The 25,877-nt window shown below is 44.7% G+C and overlaps 1 protein-coding gene across 1 annotated transcript in view; it reads right to left on the reverse strand.

Moving 5' to 3' along the window:
• LOC306743816 (ski oncogene-like) overlaps window positions 1-12,524 on the reverse strand; it is a gene marked incomplete at its 5' end in the record, with an annotated part of 64,627 nt that extends 52,103 nt beyond the window's left edge. Inside the window, one exon of the mRNA XM_079226379.1 lies at window positions 11,619-12,524. Within this exon, the coding sequence (XP_079082505.1) occupies window positions 11,619-12,524 (906 nt within the window). The remainder of the gene's footprint in view (window positions 1-11,618) is intronic.
• Window positions 12,525-25,877: the final 13,353 nt, after the last annotated feature.

The following is a 25,877-nucleotide window of genomic DNA, read 5'->3' on the forward strand; positions in this document are numbered from 1 at the left end:
GACATGTCTGCAAGTGTCTTCATTCTACTTAGAAACCTCTGATGGTGACAGTGCATAGTTGTATGGAATAACCTGCATTGTATGGATATGCAAGGTACTATTATGTTATTATTTTTACTCAACTGCTTTTTCTTTGCCATATCGTCAATGCCTAAGATGTCCTTTATGCACCAATACAAAGCCAAAAGAAAGACATACCACATTAAGCAATGTAACCAGGTGTAACACTCTCAGGGAAAACAACTATCTGGGTATTAATCAGACATAGATAATAGATATTTAGTAGAGATATCTGATGGTGATCACCCAGTAGAGAGACACTTGGAGGCAGCCTCGGGCCCAGAATGTGGCAGACATGATAACGTTGTTGAGAAAAGTGTGACAGCTTAGCAAACCACAAGTGCTGTCACACACACACACACACACACACACACACACACACACACACACACACACACACACACACACACACACACACACAACATAAAGAAGCACACCCAGGACAGACATATATAAATGGCAGTGGGCTTTAGAAAACCAATGTCCTACTGCTCAAGATAGCCTTGGCAGTGTTCCTCTGAAGGAAGACAATGAGAATAATGTATTTGTGCTCACTGTGGGTCAGAGGCGGTTACACACACCGCACATTACTTTGTCTTAGAGATCTACAATTACATAAATTATAAGCCACGGACTTCAAGAGGCCTATTGTCTGCTCTGTAGGAGTGTAATGATTGTATGTGTGTGCAGACAGAGGATGCCTGGAAAGCTGTGTGTGTGTGTGTGTGTGTGTGTGTGTGTGTGTGTGTGTGTGTGTGTGTGTGTGTGTGTGTGTGTGTGTGTGTGTGTGTGTGTGCAGAAATTAGTTTTGCTCTTCTTTGCGTCTGCATGCACGTGTGTGCAATAAGAAAGGAATAGTGTGGCTGGCGTGGGGAAGGGGCGTGGGATGTGGAATCAATGGGTTGACATGAAGGGGGTGGGGGGAGGCGCGAGTCTGGGCCTGGTGGAGGCTTCCTGAACCTGAGAAGCAGGCATCCGTGCCAGGAGGATGGATCTCCTTTCAGCATATTGTTTTATTTAGCATCTGCATGGCCGCTTCATTTGCCGGAGTGCGGGATGGGATGGATTAATTCAAGAGATTGGTGACTTGCAAGGGGAGGAAGGAAAGGGGAGGTCGGTCTGTTTTTGCAACACTTTATTCCAGAGGAGTAAACCGAGTCTCCTGAGGCCCCTTCACTGCCTCACTCAACACGCACCTTTCGTCTGGAGCCTGAAGGAGAGCTAGTTCTGCTTTCCACCCAGCTGGGTTCAGCCCTGCTCTCCAGTCTGCCCTCACCGACTGGGACCCGTCTCAACCTGTCCTTCACTGACTGGTTTCACTTCAAACCCTGCAAACCTCTCAAGTGTCACACTGCTCTAACACAACATCCACTCTCTCTCTCTCTTACGGCAACACCGGGCTTCACAGCACGTCTTATGAAAACTGTTGTGACAAACAGAGAAGGGTTATAATGGCCAGTCAAAGTTCAGGACATAGTTGCTTTGCTGGAACAATGGGGCAACTTGGTCCACTCCCTGATTAATCCAGTTCAAGATTAACCCATGCTGCCTCAACAGAGAGCGGCTAGACTTCCACTATGAGTCAGAGCAGACAAAACAAAAGTAAAGATCAGAGGCGTTTCTACTGCCAAGAAGAGACACCTTTTCTGAGAAAAGACGTACATCAGCACTGAACCTAAAGCACATATAGCTGTTAAACCTAAATAATCCCTGCATCTCTCGCTCTCTCTGGTATAGAAATACTCCCTCAGGTGTTTAAATGTTAAAGCACAGCATATTGTTCCAAATTGCAGTACAGGTCAGTCAAATCCAGAGTAGGTATTCTAATTGTTTGGCCCACCACAGACGGCGGATCATGCAGAGGAGCAAAAGTATCATGTATTTATGTGAGTGACAGTTACTACCAATAGAGTTATTGTTGATAAGCTTTACTGAAGAAGAGACGTGTGCTGCGTGGGCCGCCTCACCTCTTTGTTTGTTTGTGCCGGACAGCAGCTCCAGCGCTGCTTCCAGGAGAGATGAGCAAACAGATGCGAAAGGGAGGATGGAGGAGGGGGAGGCAAACAATGAGCACTGGTCCATGACTCAGGCGCTTTGGTAGCACTGATCATCCAACAGTGAAGGGGGTGGGGGGTTATCACCTCTATCCAACCCACAATCACAGATCCACAGCTGATACCCAACACAAAAGAGGTGACAATGGCTAGCCAGCATACATCGACCACCCCCACCCCCATACTCTTACAATTATATCTCACAGAGCTCCTGGGAACTGCCCTTCCACATGGCTGAGGCCAAGCCAGTGTGAGCCCCCCACCCCCTCTTGCAGAGTCAATGCAACAAAAACACAACAAAGAGGTTGCCCAGGACCCGGCCTGCCTCCACAACAAGAGAAAATACACCTCAAGCCCTTTCAGACTCTTCTCAATGTCTGCCTTTGGACTGGCCGCCACATGCTTGTTTTGAGAGCTGACACACCATTATTTCAGAAGGAGTCTCGCCACAACATGTGAGCTCAGAAGAAAACGCTGAAAGGTCTGTGGACTAGGGTTTGTGCAAAAGGAATGTCAGTGGCACGGGACACACACATTGAAACAAACCTGCATCGTCTAAGTGAGGAGAAATAGATATGGAGGCTGGGACTGCACTAGATATTGTGGTGGGACACAATCGAAGTTAAAGCAGATGTGCTGTGTAAAACGTGAGACACTGAATTTCCTTGATTTTTGCCTGGTACCATGACGATAAAGATGAACCAGATGGTAAAAACACTGAAGGCCAATGTTGGTCGAAGGTTAATCTTCGAGGTTAAACCTCTTTATTTAGAACAATAAGAATTCAACTTAATAGTTTGAGCTACAGATTTGTGACAAACATAAACCTCAATGTTTCTCCCACCATGAGTTCCCGCAGCGTAATTCCAATAGGATTTTTAGGATGAGCAACCGAAGGTATATGAAGAAAAAAGCTCTGTCAATTGTGTCACTGCACCAACAAACCAGTGTTCAGTTTGTACAGAAATTAAGCTTTGCTGCTGTGCCTCTTTAAAATAAAACCCCTTATCTCTCACTACCATCAGCTACCAGCCCTTTGACAGATTTTGCGAACCTGCTGAGTTGACTTGGCAGCTCCCTCCTTGGAGGAATCGTGCCAGTTCAATCAGAAATCAGATTAGCACAGTGTATTATTAGCTTGAAAATCTCCCTGCATCAGCCTCCTCTGTCTCTACCTGTCCTTCCCAAACGTAGACACCATTAAGGTGAGGCCAGCCGTCACTTGATGTCCCAACAGCATGAGATGGACCACTGGCTTCTGACATGACACTATTGGAGGATATTCTAAGCCCTCTGTGTGTGTGTGCGTGTGCGTGTGTGTGTGTGCACGTGATTCTGTCTGCTTCTGTATTCATTATGAGACTAAGCAGGCATTGCGGGGGTGGAATCTGGGTGCTGTGTGGAAGTCTGTGCTCATGCATGTGTATGTGTGTATGTGTGTGTGTGTGTGTGTGGTTGGGGGTGAGGGGAAGCATCACTGTGGGAGACAGGCAGATGGGGATGGAAATGAGTAGGCAGTGAGCTCATTCTAATCTTCTCCAACAGCTTCTACAGCTGATCCAGGCACAGAACAAGCACACGCACACTGTTAAACTCAACCAGCCCCATGCGCAATCACACACCAAATGAGGCAGAGGATGCTACTCAAATGTTCCCATGTGCCGCGCATATTTTCATATATTGTGTGAGCCTGAAATCCTTCAACGAAAACTGAAACGCATCTTAGTGCACATCTCGTCACGCAAACATTCGTTTCCTTACATATGGCACTGGATGTTAATTTGATGGATGATAGTGTGTGTGTGTGTGTGTGTGTGTGTGTGTGTGTGTGTGTGTGTGTGTGTGTGTGTGTGTGTGTGTGTGTGTGTGAGAGAGAGAGTCTAGCTGCCTCCATCAGACAGCCATCTGTCCCGTGGGAGTAGCTCAGCGGCACGCGATTGGCCGACTGCGCTTCAAGTGAGGCGAGGGGTGAGGTGGGTCACCTCTTTATTTGGGGAGGGAAAGGTCGCGTGGTGCTGGCTGCTCCTCAAAACATATGGGTGCACAGGGGGAGCGTGGATGGGGGGTGGGGCAACTCCAGAGGCCAACACTGCTGTCATATACAAAGGGTGCTCCTGTGCTGACACAGCACAAAGTAAAACCCCCACCCGGCAATTCCATCTCGAAATGAAAGCTGTCCCAGCAGTGTTTTTCAGGAACCCACAATCCACCGGTCCGCCTGCTAATCCCCAAACACTTGCATGTCCTTAATGATGACATTCTAGGGGTTGAAAGCGTTGATGGCAGATTAAGGAAAAAAACACTGCAAGGATGACTGGTACTTTCTGTCCTACGTGGGTATCAGATGGGATGCCTCTCAAGTGTTACCACAGTCAGACGCTGTATCTTTTCAAAACACATCATAGACGATGGGGGACGGGAGGGGAACCGCACTTTTGGCCACGTGATAATGTGCAATACAAGCCTCCGGGTCAAGACAACCAGATAGCATAAGTGCTCTCAGATAAGACAAGGATGTTTATCATCTGTGCAACTTATGTGCAAATGGCGGAGTAGCCGCCTCACCCAGATCCTCGCTCTAAACTCAACAACAGTTGAGGTCTTGCGGCCGATGTCTTGGTACGGGTTTAACCGTAGGGTTAGGGTTTCATTTCTAACATCATATTCAGCATGTAGATGGAGTAGTGAAAGACATTCCTTGCTGTCTGAACTGCACTAAACAAGCTCGTCTGAACATTTCAAATGTTGCAACCTTTTCATCTGCAAACTGCTCTCTGGTAAAACTTTACAGTTTGTTCTCACTGGTAAAGTTAGCGTGTAGCTTGAAGCTTTCTGCCACTTGGCAGATGCTAAAATGCTAATTCAGTGTGATGCTGGCCTTACATTGGAGCCCTGCTTATGCATCTCCGGTACAGCAGTAAGGAGGCGAAGAAGGTTGGAGGATGGCGCTTAGGGATGTGTAGTTAGGACAATAACTGGGCTTACAGTGCCATGTGTTTCGATGAATATTTCAAAGACCCTCACATTAAATAAACATGCGGGACCTCACCGCCTACAGTAACCCTACCATCAATATTGAATGCCCACCAAAAACTGGACACAATGTTGTTCACAAGCCAACGGTCGGGTCAGACAGCGACTGAGTAAGAGCTTCTTTTCCACGCAACACCTGGAGGAGGTCACCGGGTTCCCTCTTCCGTGCCATTCTCACAAGATCTCCAGTTAGACACGCTCAAGGTCTTAAGAGACTTAAGAATAGCCACTGCAAGCTGAGTGTGCTTGTTAGTTTCCCCCTTTATCAGAAGGCTATGAATATTCTGAGAGGGAGGAAGTACACTTTCATTTCCACGCATGCTCTTGGCTCCTCAAACGCATTTGCTCTGAGCTTCGCATGCTTGACTTTCCCAGACAGCTTGCATGCATGGTTCCCTCCAACTGCTACATGGATTACTTGGAACCTTTTCCCCCTCCTCTGTCTTCTTTGAATGGAAAGGCGGGTAAGGTGGGAGGTAGCCCAATAGCCCAAGAGAGGCTTGTTTTCCCCTGCCGCTGGTATCCTCCTCTGCAAAAAGACCAACCAGCCAGTTCTCCATGAAGTACTTGGTCACTTCCTCCATCTGTCACATGAAGACGCTGCTGATGGATGTAGGAGCCCAGGAATGGGAGCGCAGCAGAGGGGTGAGGGGCAGACAACAGTTTGAACTTCTTCTTTTCTTGTTCTCCTCAGTCACTGTCTCCTCCTGAATGCTACTTCTGCTATTCACCACAGATAACTGTAATGTTGACGTGTTTTAAACTCAAGCTGATGCTATCCTCTGAGATATAGAATGACAGATTTGTACATCTGTAATAATAGAATCAGGGGGTCAGACTCTGGGTGGGGCTGGGTACTGTTTGAAACATATTGCAAATGATGCCAATGTGATGCCTGAGATTAGGTACCGATATCATGTATTCCTTCCTTTGAGAAATACAAGATTTTCTTCTAGAAAAAAACGTCAACGGTAGCAGAAGAGGCAAAAACACAGTCTAAACACAAGCAGCTGAACTAGAAGTTTGTCTGAAAAGTCTAAAACCTGGAACATGTATAATATCATTAGGAAGCAAAGAATAAGCAAACAAAATAACTAATAGTATGTTCTATTCAATGCCAGTCTTTGGTAGTTGACATATATAATAGCCCATGCTGCAGGTACATTTTGTTCACTAACAAAGGTTCAGCACCAAGCCCTAATTACGGGTCCTATTAGAAAGCCATGCCAAAGTCTTGCCTCATCGGTTGTAATGAGTGGTGTTTGAATGCTAAGCTAAAGCTAAACTTCTGCTGAGCTAGGCTGTATGGATGTATGCTTAATTTTATGGACCATCATTGTGCATATTGTTTCTTAAAGCAATATCATCAGTAGGGGAAATAAATATCTCCCAACCCTATTTCTAACTCTGTTCGTGGTGCCAGCTGGCGTGTCAATGACATCATACGTGACACAGCAGGAACATAATTAATAAATGGAAAGGACATTGCAATGGAAAATATTGAGCAGGTTTTCCATGTGTTTAAAACAACTGCATACATGCACTAGTTTTAGTTGGAAAAGGGGTATTACTCATGTGTGCTATAGTGCTCTCCTGTCTATGGCTGTGGTGGAAATACAGGTCCATCATCAGAATCCTCGCTCAGACTTTTCACCGCTCCACACAATTGTTTCTCAAAGTTTTTGTCGAGGAGACCCAGAACAGAACAAGTCAATGTTCACTGAGGATTTAAGACAAATGAGTGTAGTTTTTGCACTTTCCTGAAAAATTCAAAAAGCCTTTGGAAAAGCCCTGGCTTATGTGGAGAGTCAATAACAATAGTTTCAGCTTAAAACGTAACGACAAATTAAACACACGCTTTTTAATTGAGCTGCATTTGCATAGCATTCAGGCAATTACAGTCCAAATCCTTAAAAACTGTTTTTTCTTTTTTTGAAAGAAGCCTCTTTTTTTCTTGGTGTCAGTGTTGGTCTGTCAGTCCGCTTCAATTGAGCCCGACAAGTGATGGAGTTTTCAATCCCACTTGACGTAAAGACACTTTGTCATTGATCTCTCTGACCCTCAGTCATGCCCCAGAGCATGGACTGACTGTCCCCCGTTAGACCCAGGCTGGCAGCCCGGCCAGGCAAGATAACTCATTACACAGGCCTAATTTAATTGAGGGCTTCCTCCTTTTCAAAGCAGAGAAGACACATTCTAAATTATACTATTTGTCAGGCAAAACAGAGAACCACCAAACAGAAAATCTAGCATTGAATCTCTTGAAAACACTTTTCCTCAAATGCGCATGCACTCAGGACAAAATTGCAGCAGACTTTTGAAAACGCCGCATTTTGCCAAACCATGAATAGACAATATAAATATTCCCCCAGCAGCCATTGAAATGCACAACTACCAGCTGTTGTCCTGTCCACCCCGTGGACATGGCTGGCTGTCAGCAGGCTTAGCCAACACTGCGCCTTGCATATGAAACAGGACATGGGCCTATATCCCCCTGGGGAGTTCACTTCCTCTGGGACCCAACCACCACTGCCCCACCTCCCTCCTGAAACAAGTGGCCCCTTCAGCTGGAGGCCAGATATCCCAAGCAGGAGTGGGGGCTTCTCAGGGGCTGGGGTGATGGGTTAGGTAAGTAAAAGGGGAAGTTTTAGCTCCTGCGCTTTAGAGAATGGCAGATATTGAAGTGCAATGCTTTAGAGACAAATATTAAAACCACACAAGTGACAAAAGTTGTCACTGTTTTGCCATTTTCAGGGCTAAATAGTTCCGTGCAACAGAACACCAGTCAGCTTCTGGTGGGTCGCGACCCAAACTTTTCAGTTTTCAGTGGGCCTGAGCAAAAAGAAAATGTAAGAAAAAAAATCCTGTTCTTTTATTTTGAAGGGGATTTTCAATGCAGCAGAGTGCCTCCTTATTTTACACTCTTTAATGCTGCGTTCGCAAATTTTCGCGCCGCTTTTTCAAACTTTTTCACGCGCGCCATTCGGCAGAAATGCTCGTTACTCGCATCAATGTCTGTGCATTGACTTTGCATGTAATCTATTTGTGTGGAAAATTCGCAGCAATTTTGGTGTAAGTGCACTCCAGACTTTGAGACTCTTGACATCCCCAAAACACAAAACATCCCCAGTTCTCCCATTATAAATTCCTCCAGACTCAGGTCTATGTCACTGTTACACCTCAGGTTGAAGTGAGTGCTGTTTCATGTTCTTCAAAGCACAATGTTTTTCAGTATTGACCTACTGATAAGGTAATCAGAAGTTCATTTTGTATACTTCTTCTGTAATCTTTTTGAATTGCACTTTTTGTTTAATTTATTTTGAGTTTGTGGGTAAACGCTGCTCCTCTACACACAGCATGTTTTCCACAGTGCAGCGTTGGTCATAGATTCAGCTAAAGTTACATCATTTGAGTCTTTTTGAAACTATTTCTCAACAGTTGGACTTTTTTATTGAGAAACCACTGATCTAAAACATCCTCACCTCTCTGAAGGAGTGGCAGGTCTGGAATGTATTTATAGAACGACTGCCCGTCTGCCTGAAATGAATGAGCCTTCACCTGTAAACATGTTGTGCCCAATTCCACGACTTCCACAAAGAATAATACTCTTTATTTCGAAAAAGTGACGGAACAGGATCGACACCAAAAAGTTGGACATAAACCGCCTGTGCAGTTTGAAGTGAGCACAAGCTCACTCAACAGCAGGCCGCCCCTCCCCCGTTCTCTTTCGTCTTCATATCTGCCACAAACAGACGGATCGTGTAGAAATCACATCATCTTGAGGGCAAATTATAAAGTTTGCAGCACACTCAATCTGCAGCCGCAACCCTTATCTAAACATCCTGATGGGGAAAGCCACTGATTATGTGTGCCACCCACATGTGGACCCGCCAGAAACCAAGACACTTGTAGCCAAGGGCTGGCAGGAGCGACTGGGAGAAGTGTTCCCCACCCAGCACATTAAACCATTTAAACTATTCAATAGTTTGCTGCATTGGCTCGCTGCTGTTTACGACCCTGCTCTGTTGCTCATATCCTCTCAGATAAGAACAGAGAGTGAACTTCAGCTGTAAATGTAGCCCCTTTCACAAAATTCAGGCATGCTGAAAAAAAGCCGCTTCTGGTCTGAGATTCAGCGCCTCTCAGAAGGAAGCTCTCCGACGAGCATTTGAAAGCAGGGAAGTGTGACAATATCACTTCCTGTGTCTGTCTGCATGCGAGACTGCTGCGAGCACTTTTGAAACACCCTCATTAATATTCACAGAGCTGCCCGGTTACTCCGCTGACGGCACGCAGATGATGGCAATGTCTCGTGTGCTGAACGGGAGAAGGCTGCACGGCACCGTCTCGCACTCTGCCTCACATCCTCCACCAACCTTTTCAACGTGCCTCGGCTGTGCTGAAATGTGCTGACAAAGGGCAGCTCTGTTGCCATAAGTTGAGCAATATTCCTCAACTCCCACCCAGCATGTATTCCCTCATTAGCGTGTACATGGTACTTGCGGGGGGCGGGGGGGAGGAGTCAAATTAAAAAGCCGGGTAGAGGCTCAAATGAGCCTTGGGCTTAACACTTGGGTGCCCCGTCGGCACTTATAAAAATAGAAGAGGCCCCTGGAAGTGGGGGTGCTTGAGGTGTGCCCTCTTGAGTCTGAATGGAAGTGTGTGCCAAGAGTGGGTATTCATCATGCATGGCAGGACTTTGGCTCTCTTCGGGACTTCAATGGTCTCCCAGATTTCGCTTTCTTTGGCAGATTCCTCTGAGAGAAGCCTCGGCGGAGAGCTGGACGGCAACTCCTTGTAAACACTTTTGCTTCTGCTTTCTGCGCCTCATCAACAAGTCTGCTGTCCAGAGGGCCACTCCGGTTTCAGTCGGACTGAAGCGGGAAGTAAGGGAAGCGGGGGAGGATGAGTGCGTGGATGTCAGAGGTGGGTGGCTGGCCTCGGGTAGGTGGCTGTTTGAAGGGGGGGGGGATCCAATGTTTGCTGAATGCTCTCCTTTGTTGCGATCATATTATGTTTCCACCACAATACTTCTAAACCCTGCTCCATCAACTCCATTCATGTGTAACAGCTCATGCAAATGTCTGCACTGGCCTTTTTTTCTAGGGGAGGGGGGTGTGAGGGGGAGCCCTTTTATCAGTCTACCACCCAACTACTTTCTCTGCAACCTCCTGCCTGGTCTGCACCCCAAAAACACAGATTATAAACCCCTCATACAGTTTGGCAAAGCCGGCGGAAGCACGGAGAACCAGATTCAGCCGTCGAAAAGTGCTTCCTTTGGTCGTATGTCTTGTATCTGATCACGAAAACTGCAGGAAACATACAGGAAAGTGGCAGAATAGATGCTCTACTTCTGATCCTCCCAACGTGCCCACGGGAGAATAGAATGGGAGAATGTGGACGCAACCAGAGGAAGAAACAGAAAAGCCTTCAAAATGATGGCAGCGCTGATTAAACCCACAGGAAGCCAGGCACATGACAGACAAACATGTAATGTGACAAACAACGCTTCAACACACACACACGCTGACACACGTCCAAAAATTGGCAAATTTGGTTTTAAAACAATAATCCCGCTGCTGTGGGAGTGTACCTCTTCCCACGGGAACACACACACACACACACACACACAATGAAAGAGCAAGCAGAAATGTAGACTACGGAAGAGATACCCCCTCCTCAGGCAGTGTGTGTGTGCGTGTGCGTGTGCGTGTGTGTGTGTGTGTGTGAGAGAGAGAAACAGTAGAATGAAATGCCATTTAATCTGGAGAAAGGTAGAAGAAGTATTTCCTCACATCTGAATTAATGTCTAATGCACACACACACACACACACACACACACACACACACACACACACACACACACACACCCTAACTGTTGTTTACTGTTTCCCATTGAGCCATTTGTTGGTAAATGAGATTGTATTTACAGTACAGGCCAATAAAAGTGAGCCTGAGAGGTGTTTCACAGGCAAATAATGGCTTTATTGCCACCAGAGGCGTTCTGTTGTCATGGCTGGATACGGCCCAATTAGTAATAATATGTGTAAGATGACCCAATACTGAGTAGTCTAGATGCAGGAGGTTTGACACACATCACATATCTGTATTATTAGATTCATTTACTTATTTATTTGTTTACCTGGGGGCAATCTTTAATTTAATTTGGGGAGGGTGCAGGAAACCCTCTCAGGGAACCAATCTAGCACTCCCTCCTGTCGGGACCATGTCTAGTGCTGCGCAGAGAACTGTTGAGGCCCAGAAGGTCCCACCTTAGGGAGGGACTCTACATGCACCTTCAGAACCAGCTATGTGCTGACAGAGAGAGATACATAACAGAATAAATAAATAACACTCCAGATGAGCTCCGATGCATGAACTGGATCTTGACAAAGGGGGGGTCGGGGAGGGGGGTGTAAAGACAACCCCCCCCCCAAAACCCGAGCTCCATGGTGAGCAGGACTGACTCACCCTGGACGATGCTTTCCTCTTGTACTTGTTGGCGAAGTCGAATTTCTCCTTGATCTCGTCCAGGAGCTGCTCCAGCCGAGCCTTCTCCTCTTTGCCCGAGTAATCCTGGACCAGGAGGATGTACGCCCTCCAGTTGGCCGAGTCGAAGCCCCAGTGGCAAGTCCTGTTCTCCTGCGCCTTGTGGCTGTGCACCACGAACTTGTGCGTCGGGTACATGAGTCTGCAGTCCATGCACTGGATGCACGCTGCGTTGGGGCTGCTGTACAGCTCCGGCACCAACAAGCCCTTGCACTTGCCGAAACACTCGTGGTAGACTTTGAAGCTCCTCTCGGTGAGCTCCAGCTCCAGCGAGCCGCCGCTCGGCTCCTTCTTGCAGCGCGGCGGGTAGGCGCCTCCGTAGATCAGGGCGTTGCAGAGCCGTTCCGCGTCCGTCTTGGTGATGAGGCCGCAGGACGGCGCCGAGAAGGGCAGGACCCCCATGACTTTGAGGATCTCCAGCTGGTCCGCCGTGCACCGCGAGCAGTAGATGTGCAGGTCGTCGCACACCGAGTTGATCTGCTGCAGGGAGAAGTCCCGCAGCACCGTGTTGAGGATCTGCGGCAGGCACAGCCGCTTCTCCCCGCCGACCACGAAGCACGAGATGGTCTCGCCCTCCAGCACCGTCTCGCACCTCTCCGTGGAGCGGTCCGACGGGATGAACAGCGGGCCCGGCATCACCGGCGGCGGCAGATGCTGCAGGACCGGCTCGGGCTCCTTGCCCTCCTTCTTGAAGAGGAGCTCATGTTGCCACCGGGCAGAGAAAGCCGCCGGTCCGCCAAGAGAGCTCATAGAGCTGAGGTGAAACTGCTTGAGAGTTTGTTGCAGTCCCGGGTGAGGCTGGAAGCCCTGCCGACTTACAGTCTCCATGTTTTTCCTGCAACTTTAGAAGCGTAAATCCTTCTTATCGTCGACTGGGAATCGCGAGTATCTATCCGTCCCTGAACCTGGTAAATCCGCGGTGTCCGAGAACTGACCAAAATTGCGATTCGCTTCATCAAACATCCAGTAAAAAAAAGTCCCAGAAGGCGAGTTTTCAGTTGTATTCCCGGGACTACAGAGAGTACACCGGCCAGTCGCTCCCTGCAGCGGGTCGCCGACTGTCCATGTCTGAAAAGAAAGAAAGAAAAAACGGCTCTCCAAACTCCAGAGGAGCGAAAAGTTCCTGATTGTGGAATTCCAGAACGAAGTGGGCGCAAATTAAAACAAAAGGGGGAGTTGTGAGTCGATACAGGTCGATACAACAATCCTTATGTGAGGCTCTTTCCGCTGTCGAGGACTGTTGCAATCCACTCCGTCTGCCCCCGCAGTTCACTCTGACGGTACAAGGAGAGACGTCTGAGAGCCTGCCTCCCTCTCTCTCTCTCTCTCCCTCTCCCTCTCTCTCTCTCTCTCTCTCGCTCTCGCTCTCTCTCTCTCTCACACGCCCCCCACCCCTCCCTCTGTGTTTGTGTGTCTGGCTCAGTCATTGAATCCCAGCCAGGAATGTGAGTGACTCTGCAGGCAGGCTGGGCTCTTCCAGGAACTAGCCGCCCCCCCGTCCCCCCCTCCCCCCGCTGCCCAGCAGAGAGGAGAGGAGAAAAGATAGGAGTGGAGGAGAGAGTTGAATACGTGCTGCGTTCAGGTCATATAGGAAAAAACTACAGAGCCACATACTTTTACTCTCGACTACTACATTTATTTGACAGCTATGGTCGATTAAAAGTGAGCATACAACCAAGCTGTTACATCTGACTATAAAACAATATTAGGCTACTATTACGTATACATATTATACATACATTACATATTACATAATAGCTAATATAATCGCTAAAAGTGGCCATTCTGCCAAATTAGTATCCTGTGGCTACTTATGATAGGCTACTTAATAGTAATTAATAATTATTCTATAGTATCCTTAGTCAAATGATTGCAGACATTGAATTGGCTGAAAGGGAGAAGATTTTTTCCTTGACTAACAGGCCAACTTTCTTTCCCTTTTACATTTTAAATATGTGATTTTTTTATACCTTATGCTTCACTAAATTATCGGAGTAGTTCTTCCATCACTGCTGTAGAAGTGTTTGGTGAAGCTTTGACTAATGCTGCGTTCATGTTATCAGGCATAGGAGCTTTTACAAGGCAATGCCTATTTCCCTCATATGTCTGGAATATGAAATCTATTTTTTGCTTTTTTTTATGAAAAGGTGATGACAGTACAGATACACACAAACAGCCAAACGAGATTTTGCAAGAAAAAATAAACAAACACACACAAAATCAACAACAGCAACAGTAGTACTTTTATGTGTGCACAACAGATGGAGCAATAATAATAATAATAACCCAAATAATACAAATAAATACAAATACAAGTTAATGTTATTGACTGTATTTGTAATCAACATGCAGTTTGTCACGTGAGAAACGCGGTCCATTCAATAAGCGGGATATGCGCGTGGGCAGTTGATATTTCCCATCTTTCCCATAGGCCCTGAATGTAGCAGAAGAATATAGCGTTAATGAGAATGAGAGAGCACAGAGGATGGGTGGTGTTTCGCGAGACAAGACACATTTATCTTTGAAAGGGGAAACACAAACACAAATTGCACGACTTCTGCTTAAACGTGTTAAAATGGTTTAGCAAGTATATATGTACAAATATATGATTTGGTTTTTGGGGGACAGAAAAAAAAACTTTGCAGTGATAAATAATTATTGATGATAATCAAAATCCACTTAACCTTAGGAGGTCACGCGTCACTCCACTTGTTCTCCTCCAACGCCCTGATGAAGCAGTTGGCTGTTCCTTTAGCATCCCCTAGCCAAACATTGCTGAAACTGCACCACGGTGATGGCAGCCTCGGGGAGAGATCTGGAAGGGTCCTCCACTGCATGCCAGCAGACAGAGGGGCGATTCCGAAAGTCAATGTGTGGATGTGGACACATGCACATTCTTTGTGCTCCTGTTAGAGAGGAATCCATGAGAAAGCAGTGGTGAAAAGCCACTTGCACATTGTTTCATGTGTTCCATGTGTTGTGGTAGTACCTTGTGCATTGTGAGAGGGGGCAGGATTGCGTTCTCCTGTCCTGTTGCTCTTGGAACTCCAAAATCATACCCCTGAGGCTTCGAAATGAAGTCAGTTCTGCTAGAACTCAGTCATAAGACCTGGCCCACTGGTTACACGATAAGGATGGCGTGAGGGGGCCGGGCGGTGAGTTCCCGACAAACGTCTTTCCTGAATATTGTTGCTGATGGATAAATGTTCTCCTTACTCATTAATGATTTCGAGATGGTACATTTGAGTTTGTGATTCCAAGTGTCAGGTCAGGAATTGAGATTGAGGAGTTCTGTGCGTGCTTAATGACCAATATGTGGAATGTTGTACCCAATAATAACATATTCAATAATAATTTTCTGAAAATGTAACACAATTGGCACTTAACTTGAAAATGTAATAAAACCCAATAATGTAATAAAATGTACATACTGGTATTGTAATAACATTTTTACAGATAATGTAATATCTTTCACGTGGATCTTTTTTTTTCAAAACGTTTTTTCCAGATACTGTAATGATGTAGGAAAGCATATTTGTTTTCTCAGTAATAAAAAGTATGCAAGTATAAAATATAATACTTTTAGTGTCATGTTCGCCTCCTGAAAACACGAACATTTGACGCCAAGTTTGGAAATGTAGACTCTTTTACTATTAGAACAGATGGCAGCAAATGGTTCAATTAATATTTTTTTGTGTAGACCAAAATCACAAATTACAAATTTTCCTCAGAGGGTTTTACAATCTGTACACATACGACATGCTTTGTCCTGGGACCTCACATTGGTGTGTTGTTATCAGGGAAAGATGCATTAAACTAGAATCCCTATCACTCGTAAACGGACCAGTCCATAGCCCATGCTGATTGGTCCATTAGACCAGAGAGGGTCTTAGATTAGACCCCATCAGAAGATGACAACAGATGGCTACGTACAGCAAAGACAAACCAGTCGATTCAGTCTCCATCTTCATCCGGATCAAAGATGATCTTATTGAATGAAGTGTTCCCTTTTTCTGCATTCAAATACATGTTTTAAATTGATTTGAAAATGAAGAAAAAAGTTGACCCCACTCAATGATGAATCACAGATTATTTAGTTTTTAAACAGGGTTTTTGGACAGAGCCAGGCTCAGAAATATTTAACTGCCCCCAACACCAGAGCCACTCAGCCCTCTGGTTTATTCGTTGTTCTTCCTCGTGGCCACACCCAGCTGAAACACCATCATCAAGTTTGCTGACGACGTCGGCCTGATCACCAGCGAAGATGAGACGACCCTTCAGAGAGGACGTTGGAGCCCTGACATCCTGTGGCCAGGACAACTACTTCCATCTCTTCAAAACTAAGGAGCTGATTGTGGACTACAGGAAGTGGCAGGGATAAGGACACACCCCCATCTCCATCAATGGGACTACGACGGCTTCAGGTTCCTCGGAGTGAGGACCCGACCTGGACTCACCACACAGACTCCAACAGAAAGACAGCGGCAGAGAAGGTTCAGCATGGACTCCAGGATACTCTGCAACTTCTTCAGGTGCACCGTATCCTGACTGGTTGCATATTGCAGGGTCCCCCATAACCAGGGCCGGAGTGGGGCCACTTTTCAGCCCGGGAATTTCAGGCTCAAGACCGGCCCACTTTTTCCATGGTAGTGGAAATTGGATAAATGAAGCAACAGTTCAGCTCTTACTATCCTGTAGTTTTTTTTTAATACCATGGTCCAACAAATAATGTAAAGGTTAAATACAACAATAATAATCCACTTAAGATGAGAAGTTAACAAAACATATTCCACTATTCCACAAGGATAGGTTGATAAATGAACAAAAGCAGAAATAAATCAATCAAACATTTGAAACGTATCCCACTCTTCAACAAAGAGGCATATTGAACTAATGTTTACAGTTCAACTCACAGCACAGTATACAGTTACATTGTGAATAGCACCAACAGCATCTACAGCATCAGTAACCGCCTGAGCAGTGCACTGGTTTCAGCCACTGCATCTATAAGTGTGTCGTTGCTTAGTGTCATATACTGCTCTTTCTTACAATATATAACTTTAATTCATATTGTTTCCCCTGTTATCCTCTCTACCTGTCCCTGTAGTCATGGCCTCCTCATTGCAAATGTCGGGCTCATCATTTTCAGCAGGAGACTGTCTTATCTGCTGCTCCGAAGCTACAAAGAAAAATTAAGAGTCATATTACTGCATACTTCAATATCAATATCAATATTATCTATCAATATTTGCAAAGTCTATGGATCGCCATATTTTGGGTGATATAAAAAGGCTAAAATTTTAATTCAATTTAATATTTTCTTGGGAATAGGTTGACAACGCTACAACGATATTAATCAAGGCTACAACGTTAGCCGAATATTTACGTTGCTAATCATTAGGCCTTTGTCTCTCTTTACCAGTTGCCACTTGTGTTTGTCCTCTTGAAAATAAATCGGTAAGCTTGGCACATTTGGCAGCATCCTCCTCCAACACCTTTCTTTTTTTCTTTTTTTTTTTGGCTTTTTCAGCCCCGTCCATCCTCCCTGACGCGTATCGTTGCGGTCGGGCCGGCCCAGCTATGTCACTCTTACCTGTCTTAAAAACTTGAGAGCCCTGTGGAATAACGTGACAAATGTCAACAAATAAAATTCTCGACCGGCCCAGAAGTGAAGCGGCCCACCGGGAACTCTCCCGATTCTCCCGATTACCCACCCCGGACCTGCCCATAACCCCAGCCACTGCCTGCTCCCTTCTAGTAGACAGTACAGCATCTGGTTCTGCACCACCAGGCTCAGGGACAGCTTCATCCCACAGGCCTTAATCATTTTTTTGTTTTCCTTTTGAGCACCTGAGCTCATCACTTTACTTACTCCACACTAGGGCTGCAACAACGAATCAATGAAATTGCTAAAAATCGATCAGCAAAAGTGTTGGCAACGAATTTCATTATCAATTTGTTGTGTCGCGCGATTATTGCGGCAGTCAATAAGTTGCGGAGAAAAAAAAAAGAGCAGAGCAACTGGCCTGCCAGCGTATCTGAGATTGGAGTGAGACACGGAGAAAAGCTGAGGTCGTGATCTTCGCAATAGAACATCTTTGATGTGTCGAGTCTTGGCCAATCAGCGTTAAGATGTCTACAGCGTCTTCATTTCCCTCAAACTTGTTTTGAATGGAAGCTAGTCGGCTTGCTATCACGTTAGCTAACGTGTTTGGGTTGTGTATTGTCGTTAAAGTTACTTTATGTTCCGTTACAGTTCAGTCTTGCTTGTAAAAAACCGTAACGTGATGAAACATGCCGTAACCCCCGGTCTGGTTCAGTTCATGCTGTCACTCGTTAACGTTAAACCGGCACACCGGCGGATCTGGCTAAAGGCTTTTATTTTTTTACGAAGTAGAATGAAGCAAATCACGTTGGGCTTAGCCAACAACGTCATTTTGTGATCATAAGAGACCCAGAATGAAATAGTTTAAGGAAGAGAACTCTCTATATGCAGCGCAGCTTGATGCAGGGCTGAGATGAGGTGGAGGTCCAAACAGACGTGAGAGGAGCAGTGCAGCTTCCCACTGTCCCAGTGTTTCATACATATTGATAAAGCAGTGTTTCATACATATTGATAAAGCAGTGTTTCATACATATTGATAAAGCAGGGTATGCTAAATGCAGCCTCTGCTCCAAGGAGATCAATTACAGTAAAAAGGGCTCACATTTTGCAGATGTAAAGCATACATGTGTATGTTTAGTGTTATTCCATTTTTATTTAATCTTTTTAATTAACAGCTCACGGATGTTCAAGGAGCAACTTGTTTGCACTTTTTGAAGATGTTTTGCAATGTCACTTCTGTTTTTGAATAAAGGGTTGGAAATTAATTATTTTTTGCCTTTTTGCTTTTTTATCCGATTCATCGAAAATTATTAATCGATTATTAAAATAATCGTTAGTTACAGCCCTACACAACACTGTGCTATTTACCTTCATACTGCTTCCACTGTTGGACCTGAACAAACCCCTTTTTTTTCTTTTCTCTCTACAGTGTCTGTCCGCAGTATCCTATTTTCATATTTTATCTTACTTTATTTTACATTATTTTGTATTCCTATTTTAATTTCTGCACTAAATGAGGTTTTATGCCTTGGATTCGCAGTTCCTACGGACAGTTTTTTTAATTATACATATTTGTTTCTACAAATATACAAACATTGCTGAAGAGAGCCTGAGAAGAAGTTCACTTCCAATTACTGCTCTACTGTAAGTGTTGTGCATACAAATTAAACACTTGCTTATTACTAAAATTCAAATGTATTAAATCAGCTGCATTTCTGAGCCGAAAGACACTAAATATATGTCAGATTTGTTATTTAAATCTAATCTAATATCTGCCCAGTACAACATTGACAGTAGAAAACATTGACACAACCACTATCAACCCCACAGTGCACCGAGTAGTGACCCACTAAGCAGTATCTTCCATTGGTCAGTGATGGCTCCAGTGTTGGAGCCACAGGGCTGGACTCACATTCAGATGGCAGATACTGCAAGTGGCCTTTCCTGAGGGGGACAAGAGCCTCCGCTGAGCTTATCAGTGCATGGCATGAAGCCATTCTTTCAGCCAGCACTGAGCTCTGGCAGCTCCAGGCTGGAAGTGGGCCTACAGTACTCCGTTGGCATAGTGTATTCCTTTCTGTGTGTGTTTACATTAACTGGTAACGGATACAGAGCTTGTGCTTCCATCAGGCTTCTCATCCTGTCAAGGCCAAAGCTGCTAGACAGTAGGGAGTGAATGCCAAGCCTCGTTTTCAATGATTCATATTGTTGCCAGCGTGCAGTGCTTGTCCTCTTGCTCTCCTTTTTTTTCTCCATGAGATCATCCATGCTCATCTTTTACTTCCACTACTGACTTTGCAAACTTATTTTATCATAGCATGGCGATGCATTTGCAAGTGTGACCTGTGAGAACTTCTCCCTGTTGCTGTGTTCAATTAACTTACATTTATTGTGTCTCGCCCAAAATCACAAATTACAAATTTGGCTTTTAACAATCTGTACACATACGACATCCTCTGTCCCGGGACCTCACATTGGTTCAGGAAAAACTCTCTCTCATCCGGATGGACAGAAGCAATATATACAGTGCACAGAATGAACAACACAACAGAGTTACAACACATTCAATGAATAGTAGGCATGATGAAAAATAACAGCAACAGTGGATATAGTAGAATAATAATGACAATAAAATCAGTAATGGTCTTGGCCATGCTAATTGCAATGCAACTAATAATAATAATCATGGTAATAGCAGTAGGTGTCGGGCAGGACCACGATCCAGATAACCGTGATCCATGCAAACCTGTGAGGCAAGAAAGCACAAATACTCCGGAAAAGGAGCCAAGTTAGTAATGTGCATTAATTCATACTGAAGGAAACAGAGAAGGTGAGTGTCAGCAGGGCCATGGCAGGCAGGAGGCAGGACACAGGAGGCAGGACACAGAAGGCAGGACACAGGAGGCAGGACACAGGAGGCAGGACACAGGAGGCAGGACACAGAAGGCAGGACCAGCTCCAGACACAACCACGATCCATGGAAACCTGTGAGGCAAGATAGCACAAAGACTCTGGGGAAGAACTAGAGTTAGTAATGTTCCTTGATGGGACATTCATTCATCCAGAAAGAGATAGAGAAGAGGAGAGAGGATCTCAGTGTATCCTAAGATGTTCCCCAGCAGTAAAACCAAACCATCCACCCAGACCTCCTCTCTCAGCAGACTTTCTCGCTATCTAAACTACGTCAGTTGCTCTAACCGTCTGATGATGATGTGGGTGGGTTTTTATTGGAGACTGGCGTCTCAAGGAGATGCTAAAAAGCATGCCGAGGTTTCAGGTGACCAGGACCAGCGACTAAGCGTCGCTATTTGACGAGTTGGAAGTGAGAACGGGTTGTCCACAAAGGCTGTGTGATATCCTCTGGCCTTACAAAATCACATCCTTGGATTTGTATACAGAAAAACAAACGCAAGAACATCATCACTGAAATAAGGCAGAGGTGCCACACTCTTTGGATGGAGGCAGATCCCAGATGGACTCCTCCAGGCAAACGAAAACCTGGAAGACCAAAAATGACCTGTAACAGAACTGTGCAGGACAAACTAGACAAGACGAACTTAATTTGGGAGGTTACCAAGGACAGGGCACGATAGAGGGAGCTAATTGTTTGTCCCACTGGGGACCAAGAAAGTTGAGTAGGTAACTGGTATGAGTCAATACGGTCTCTCTTTTATCTATTAACTAAAGGCCAGTCTTCTAACAGGCTTCAGTCTCCTGGGAACATCTGAATGGCTTTGTGTTTATGTTGTCATTACTCCATGGAGAAGTTGACTGGCAGTATAAGTCCCAAACACTCTTTAACGTCAACAGTTAACGCTGCTGCTCCCTCACGTTTATTCTCCTCATCATCCTAGCCGTCGCCATGGCAGTGGAGCACAACAAAGCTTCACGTGAGGCGGGTGACATAACGTTTCTTTCCAGGCGCCGGGTTGCTTTTTCCCAGAGTAGCACTACGTACCGCAGGCCTGGCCCACTGCTCTGCTTTTGTGTTTCCTCCCCTCTGTGGTCGAGGTAAAAAAAAACTGATTGGCCAATGTCAGCAATCCAGCAGCGGTCCTTCTGGAATACTCATCTCATGTGGTGCTGTGTCCAAAAAAAAGCTCTCACCTTATTTCAAACTGGCAGGTTTTCCCAGTGCTGTTTTCCAGCACTTTCTTTGAAATAAGGCTCTCCTCTTTCCTTTCTTTGCCTTTCCTTTCCTTCCGTTTAGTCCAGCTTTCCCTTGTCTTTTTTCCATTGCATAAGTGTAGCCACTCTCCGTTGGTCCCTCTCTTCTGGCCTAAAGCTTAAAAGACTCAGAAAATCCCACCGTTATTATGACTTCAACTTTCCACTTTTGTGTGCGTCCTTGCAGAGGGGAACAACGTATTTTCATTACAGCTAGCATTCTTGTCTGATGTAACCTTCTTCAGTCTGTACTGAGTAGAAATACATGTGAAAGCGTGACATAATATATTAACAGTGGGAGTTGATGATGACAATCAAACAGAGGGCTCTTCATCAAAGACATAACCAAATCACATTTTGACAGAATCACTTACACTTTGATAAACTCCATCCATCCATTCGTTTTGACACTGTTGGCAGCAGGCTAAGCAAGGTGGTCCAAATATCTGTCTCCCCATCAACATCTGCCTTCTCCCCAGCAACGTCTTTAACAAAACAACAACAACTGTAATTAAGTTGCTGTGTGCAATGTGCTGCTGTGAAGCACTGGGGCTTCAGTGTCTTGCTCAACACTTCCACAACTACAAAACTATGGAGAACAGGGTCCTATTCTTCATACCTGGTTTACTGAGTTAGCTGGATAATTTTCAGGATAAGATGACACAGGTCAGGCTTTTCGGTTCTTCGAAGCAAGTTTACAAAAATCACCATAGCAACACATCGAAATCCCTTAACCTGCTCCAGAGCAGGTTTAGTGAAATTCACTGGATAAGTTGGCCACTCCCACCAGACAAAAAAGGCAGCTCCCTTCCTCATTGATGAAGGAGTGATAATAGTTATATTAGTTTTATAGGGAGAGAGTTCTTCCAGATCGCCAAGATCCGTTCTCACATCATGAGAACGGATCTTGGCGATCTGGAAGAACTCCTGTACGCGGCGCATTAGATTCTGCCGAGACCTCATCGAGTCGTACATTAAACACCACCGCGCAGCAGAGCATCGCTCGTCTCACAGACTCTATGCAGACTGGATCACAGAGTGTCTCACAGACTTCATCACAGCCTTGAGCTTTTTTGCGAGTGGTACATGTTTGTACAGTGTCTGCGATGCGGAGAACATCGGGAAAGCCGCTGCATGCCGTGCGTAATGTTTATTTCGCGCTTAAGAAACTTATGGATGTGTTGAAAGCACTCATAATTATATGACAGTGTTATTAGTACACCATACATATCATTATTGTAGAACATGATTAAGGTACTGATCCGCCCATACACATATTCAAACTCCTAGTTATATGGTAATCTACACATACATGTATATACACATATATAGTATATGATACATATGCGCATACAGTACATATATCCTCATAAGTATATATTAATTTGTATACTACTGCCAGCAGGCACATTTAAATAAATATAATCTGATTGATTTGGGTGATGAGGCACTTAAAATTAGCCGATACATTTTCCCAACACTTACGCATTAACTTGATATATTTGCGATGCTTATGTGACTCTAGCCCGACCAGCGGAGGCGGCGTTATGCTGCGTTTACAAACAGGAAGTGTTGCGAATATTCGCTACGCTTTGGATGTGAACGCACCATTAGACTTTGCCATGATTAAGGTCTTAAATTCATCATGTAGTCATGATCATCTCCTGCTCCTCCACGGAGAAAATAGACGCTCTTTCTCTGAGTTTATTTAAAATTGTAGCGTTTGAAGATCATCGAATCTGTGTTCGACTCCTCCCCCTTCTGAAGAGGAGCGGGCACGCGCATTTATCCAGATGACTGACGTCTGGTTAGAATGAACGAGACTGTTTGAGGGCGGGTCAACCTTTAAAGAACCGGGAAAGCCTGATGTCAATCATCTCGCTAATTTAAGATGGATAGTAGGACATTTGATCGACTTTGTTGAACCACGTACGAAGAATGCCTCCCAGAGATGAACCGGCTACCTTGTGGTTTCAGGATGAACACTCCCCATGAACATGACAACTAAACATAGTGCAAATGTACAAAGTACACAGACATAAACGTCATTAATAAATACATGGTGAAATGCCTGTACTTGTTTACGGTGCGCCGTTAACAGGTTACGCTGCGCATGCGCGACTCGCCGATTCTTGCCGTTTCGCTAAAAGCCTCCATGAGATCTCTGTGAGGTCGGCTTTTCTGCTGCTGAGTCTCTCAAAACAGAATCTAAGCTCAACATTGATTATGAATTGAGAGCTGCCGTATCAAATCTACAACCCCGTTTTTAAAATATTTGTTGAGGAAAGCAGCTCACTGCAGCCACTAATACTGATACAACGTGATGCTCACACATCTGCACTCATTTTGTTTTGCACAGGTTAAACATTATTGTTATTATCTTGAAAAGATATTTAGTGCAAATGTATATTGCACTATATGTATATATATATTTTGGTACAGATATAACTTTATTTGCAATGTTCTAACAAAGTGATTGCACATGTTATTAGTTTTTGTCTGATGGAGCAATCTCGTTTACTTGAAATGGATTGAAATTTCCTTTATTCTATTATTTGAAAAAGCACGGATGGAGGAGTCACAAAAAGTTGGACCATTTTGTTACAATTTTGTTGGGGTAGTGGGGCGCGAACACTTTTCTTCCTCCAAAGTGGGGCGTGACAGAAACAGTTTGAGGACCACTGGTTAAACTGAATGCATGAGTTTCTTTGCAAATATCTGTACGCAATCTCTGTGATAAGTGTATATGAAATAAAATATTATTTATTATTTATTTCACAGCAAGGCGCTGGCTGAGACAGTATAGGCAAATAGTATAGGAACATAAGGGTGTCAAAAATAATAAACACATATTAATAGAAAAAGAGTTATACACACATTTTGAAAAGGGGAAAAACAACCTACAGGTTCTTGGTGAATGACATTTAACATTTAGATCCGACTATTTATATGGCTTGTGCAAACACATCGATCCATTTCCATGTATTGTAGGTTTGGTTGCACACTTGACCTCATGCACATTTGAGTTATGTTGAGTTTAGCTTCTTGATCTGTGAAGTCAAGAAAGGGAGCCTTTTCCCCCAAAAAAACTACTGTTCTCAAGGTCAGGTTTGAACCCTGACAGTCACTCCTTGTGGAATGTATAAAGATTTTCATTTTCTGTTGATTACCTGTAATCATGCAGCAGCAGGTATGTGCATTACGCCCACAGTCCATAATTATGCATAATTATGCACATCTGACATAACATCTTTCCTGGATAATCAAGACTAATTATATTGTGTCCACTGGATTATTATGGTGTAAAAAATGTTTTATTTTATTAGGTTTGAACTCATTCTGGGTTACAATGCTTTAAAGTTTAAGATCAGTCCGTAGATTGTTGCATGCAGTAGAGACAGAACATCTCAAAGCTTTGTGAACATACATTTAAAAAACATATATTCTAAATATTTAAATTAGAATAGTATAAACACAATAAAATATAGGATGGAATAGAACAAACTATATGAAAATAGCAATAAGAGAATCCTTTATTAGTCCCGCAGTGGGGAAATGTACGGGATTACAGCAGCAGAGTGTAAAGTGCAAACAAGGGACACAGTAGAAACAAGATTAAAAAGAAGTATTATAAATAAGCAAATAAGCATAAAAAATAAGAAATAAAAAAACTGTAAAGAATCCACAACTTTGCCATCATCCACCTGTCTCCCATCACTTCCACCGATACGATCCAGTGGACACCCCCAGAACGCTGCTGGCCTTCTTGACACGTTTGTTTAGTATCTTCCTGTCGGCAGTCGAGATGCGGCTGCTCCAGCAGACCACTCCATAGAAGATGGCTGATGCCACCACCCAGATAAAGAAGGTCCTCAGGAGAGCTCCCTGCACTCCAAAATACCTCAGTCTCCCCAGCAGATAGAGTCTGCTCTGTCCCTTTTTGTAGAGTGCATGTGTGGTCAGTCCAGTTTATTGTTCAAGTGAACACCCAACTCACAATCTCAATGTCTATTCCCTGGATGTTCACTGGTACCGGAGGAGAGCGTTTACACCGGCGGAGTTGATCTGGAGGCGGTTCCGCTGGCACCATCCGATGAAGTCCTGGTTCAGTTCATCACCATCGGAAATAAGCCAGAAGATTGCAGTCATCAGAGAACCTTTGTGTGTGGCAGTTAGCAGAGTTGTGTTTGAAGTTCAGGGTGTACATGGTGAAGTAGAGAGACAGGCAACAGAACAGAGAGCAGACGGTCACGGGTGTCGTGTGAAAGGTAAATCAAATGTCAGGAGCAGAAGGCGAGGAGCTAGTCCCTCGAAAAGGATCATCATCCGTTGTCTAGAAGTTTTTTTTTTAAGCTAACGTTACCTCACTGAATCTCCGTCCATGTCCAACGTCAACCCAGAAAACCGTA

Source organism: Taurulus bubalis (assembly GCF_910589615.1).
Source record: "Taurulus bubalis genome assembly, chromosome: 11".
Classification (NCBI taxonomy): domain Eukaryota; kingdom Metazoa; phylum Chordata; class Actinopteri; order Perciformes; family Cottidae; genus Taurulus; species Taurulus bubalis.